The following is a 3657-nucleotide window of genomic DNA, read 5'->3' as shown; positions in this document are numbered from 1 at the left end:
TAATATGATCAAAAGAGAAGGCGGCCGTGACATTGATAAAAAGCATGAAGCTAACTTTGAACGTTGGTTCCATAAACGTTTATACAATAGTGGGCGTACTGCAGCCAATGACTCAAAACACTTATATGATCTTGCATGTGGGCCTGATCGTCATGTTCATTCGTATAGAGGTTGCATCGTGAATGGGGTTAGGTATCACACAAAAGAATGTGCAGAAACTCGTACTACTCAGAACAGTGGTGTTTCTGTTTCAGGTGAGGACGAAACCTCAATAACGGAGTATTATGGTGAGTTAAAAAATATTCTAGAGTTACGTTACCCTGGCCAAAATCTCGTGTACTTGTTTGAGTGTGATTGGTGGGACACTGGGAGTGCAACAGGAGTACGAATGGACCAAGGCTTCACGATTGTGAATACTTCTCGTAAATGGTGTGAATCCGACCCGTTCATCTTAGCATGTCAAGCTTCGCAAGTGTTTTACTTGGATGATCCCAAATTGGGTGGTAATTGGAAAGTGGTGCAGAAGTGGATCAATAGAGACATCTATGATATTCCAACAGTACAAAAGGGAGATAATACAGAAGATGACCAAAGACTCAGTGATGACGTATACCAGGAAGGTGAATGTGTTGGGGGTAATATGGTCTTTGTTGATGAAGCGAATGTTGAAGCCTCCACTCAATTACGTAGAGATGATGCGACAATAGCAATTGACGAATTATATATTCAACTTGATGCAAGCATGTTTGCCAACGATAACTTGCCAGACGAGGACCATTATACAAACTTTGATGAGGAAGAGGAGTTATGTAGCGACAACGATATAGACTCTGAACACGAAGAGGACTCTGAACACGAACAATCATCTTCAAGTAACAGTGCTACAGATTCTGAATATGAATCTGATGATGAAATGTGTTGAACACATAAGCTCAAATTTGGTGTAAGTACAAAGTGTATTAGCATATTTAATGAAATTGATGCTCTCTCTCTCTCTCTCTCTCTATATATATATATATATATATATATATATATATTGTGGTGTTTTTATTTTTATTTTTTACTAGCATGATTATTGTATGTTTGTCAAAAATATTGAACATGCTATATGGTTATAAATTGACTAATATAATTTTGTGGTTTTTGACTTGTTAGCAGATTGATCATAACAATGACAACAACAGGACGCAAACGTGTTCCAGCAGCACGAGGCCGAGGCCGAGGCCAAGGTCAAGGCCGGGGCCTTATTGACGAGCATGAGAGTCCGACTCTCAATTCTGGGTTTGGTGATACAGATATGCATGTGTCGCCCTCGCCCCCCCTCCTCCTCGAGTCAGTGGATGGGCATCCTTCGCATGAGTCTAATAATCCTATTCACTCAGTGGCAGGATTGGATTCACAGGGAGCCGCCCCTACTGCATCTTGTAAGTTCATGAATTTTATATTTATGAACTGTTATTTTTGTATTATTTTGGTTTGTTATAGACATTTGACAATATACTTTTCCAAATATAACTTACTACGTTACCATGTTTTGCATAACAGCTACCACGTCTGTCAGAAGTGTAAGGGGTAAGGCCAAGTGTAAGAAGTTGAGTGACCATGTACTTAAGCATGGTCCCGTAGTGCTAAACATCCCAAATAGACACCGGGCACCTGTAGGCGAGAATGCATCATGGTTTGCAAGCAAGATTGGAGAGATTATTCGTAACATGTGCGAACTCCATCACGGTGAATGGAAAAAGGTCCCAGCTGAAGAAAAGAGCAAGTTGTTGTTTCATGTTCAGGTATGAATATCAATGTAATGTTTAATAATATGTTTCGTATGGAAAATTAATGTGACACATTTTTTACCATTGTTTTCTTATCTATTATGTATCAGTCAAACTTCGCACTGAATATGGAACGATACGAGCACATCAAAGCTGTTGAAAATAAATTGGGTCGTGCATATGCTAGGCTTCGTTCGAACTTGTATAGGGATCATTACAAGAAATATTTTGACGGCATTGATAAAGACGATGATGAGGGGATTGCCAGGGCTAAGGCTATTGGGAGGGAAAACGTGCCAGCAGGGTATGGTCCTCAACAGTGGAACCTAATATGTGACTCATTTGATGACGGTAAATGGAAGGTAAATATATATTATTATACTGATTAGAATATTCAAATTGATATAATTTGCATGCACTTGAGGACATTTTATGAATAATTGTGTTTTTTTTTTCTTTCCAAATTTCATAGAAAAAGTCTGAACGAAATACCCTAAACAGAAGCAAATTGGAAACAAATCACACAGCTGGGACTTGTTCATTTGTCAATGTCATTTACAAAAAGGTAAGTATCTCGTACCATAATTTAATGAAAGTAACGTTATTTAGTGTAAACTTTGATTATATGTATTATGTGTAGGAACAAGAAACAAAAGTGAAGCCTAATCCTGTTGAACTGTATGAGGTTACCCATACAAGAAAAAAGGATAAACAGTTTGTGAACGACAAATGCAAAAGTCTATATGTAAGTAATTGTTTACGCTCCGATCATTAAGTTGATTAGTGAAGAACATGAATAGTAAACTTGCATGAAGTATATGTTAAACTAAGGCCAACTATGACTTGTGCAGCTTCAAATGCAAGAATTAACAACCAGTGAGGGCTTAGAGGAAGGCAATGTGGAGGGAACAAGTGTGGATGACCGAATGCAAGAAATAGTCACACAAGTACTAGGGGGCCGACGAACTGGGCACGTTAGAGGAATGGGATGCGGTCTTATTCCTACCCCTTTAAGAACTTCATCTCAAGCGTTCACCCAGTTCGACAACCACGATGAGTGTAGGAAAAGACAAGAAGATACTCAAAGCGAGCTTCAACAGACTAGAATTGAACTTCATCAGTACAGAGAGAATTTGCAAGCCAACGTTGAGGAAACGAACAAATTAAAAGCCACTGTTGAGTTCTTAATGTCACGTATTGGAGGGTTAGTGAAACTTTACCTATGCATTAATTTTACAAAAACACACATACTAAGTAATCGTTAAAAAGCTTATTGATCATTATATGAAATTTTATTCTATTAGGTCTGGAGGGAGCTTGCTTGGAGGTGCATCAAGTGAAGCCAACAATTGAGGGAGCTTTGGAATAACTTTATTTAGGATGTACTCTTTGATAGCATGTATTTGTGATATATTTTTTGATACTATGTATTTGGATAGTTGTTGGTACTTTCTATTTGCTAATGTGTATTTGACTATTTGTTGATCGTGATCTGTTTGGTAATGTATATCTGTTGGTACTTTTTATTTGGTTTATATTATATTAAGATATTCGCAAAATTTTTGGTTCAACAACTTTTGAGTTAGTAAATCTCCCTTGACATGGTTATCAAGGTTAAAGAACTTTGAGTAAACAATGCAAGGGAGTAATAATATCTTTCTAAATTTTATTTTTAAGTGTATGCAGGATGACAAGAGTACAAGAAAGTTAAACCGCCCAAGCAGGTTCTCGCTTTAATATATTTCATGAAGAAACACATTTTTAGTATCTCTTTCTCTATCATTTTGGGTTTCATTTTCATTGTCTTTGATATTATATATTGGTTCATTGTGGTAGATTACTCAAATTGCTTATGAGGATGAATTGGCAAGGAAGAGAATGCAGA

General features: G+C 37.2%; 1 protein-coding gene across 1 annotated transcript; it reads left to right on the top strand.

The window, feature by feature from the left end:
• The first annotated feature begins 2050 nt into the window (after positions 1–2050).
• LOC148587655 (uncharacterized) lies at positions 2051–3164 on the top strand. The gene is made up of 5 exons (XM_088512910.1): positions 2051–2134; positions 2245–2337; positions 2413–2517; positions 2624–2976; positions 3077–3164. Exons 4-5 carry the CDS (start codon positions 2630–2632, stop codon positions 3123–3125), a joined length of 396 nt encoding a protein of 131 aa, XP_088369036.1. The 5' UTR covers positions 2051–2134; positions 2245–2337; positions 2413–2517; positions 2624–2629; the 3' UTR covers positions 3126–3164.
• The last annotated feature ends 493 nt before the right edge of the window (positions 3165–3657 follow it).

Source organism: Corylus avellana, chromosome 2 (assembly GCF_965113065.1).
Source record: "Corylus avellana chromosome 2, dhCorAvel1.hap1.2, whole genome shotgun sequence".
NCBI classification, from domain to species: Eukaryota; Viridiplantae; Streptophyta; class Magnoliopsida; order Fagales; family Betulaceae; genus Corylus; species Corylus avellana.
This window is presented reverse-complemented; position numbering and strand designations above follow the sequence as displayed.

Coding starts and splice junctions, on each gene's coding strand:
- LOC148587655 (XM_088512910.1), top strand. CDS start 2,630: ATGCAAGAATTAACAACCAGTGAGGGCTTAGAGGAAGGCAATGTGGAG. Junction 2,977..3,076: donor TTAATGTCACGTATTGGAGG/GTTAGTGAAACT, acceptor TTATTCTATTAG/GTCTGGAGGGAGCTTGCTTG.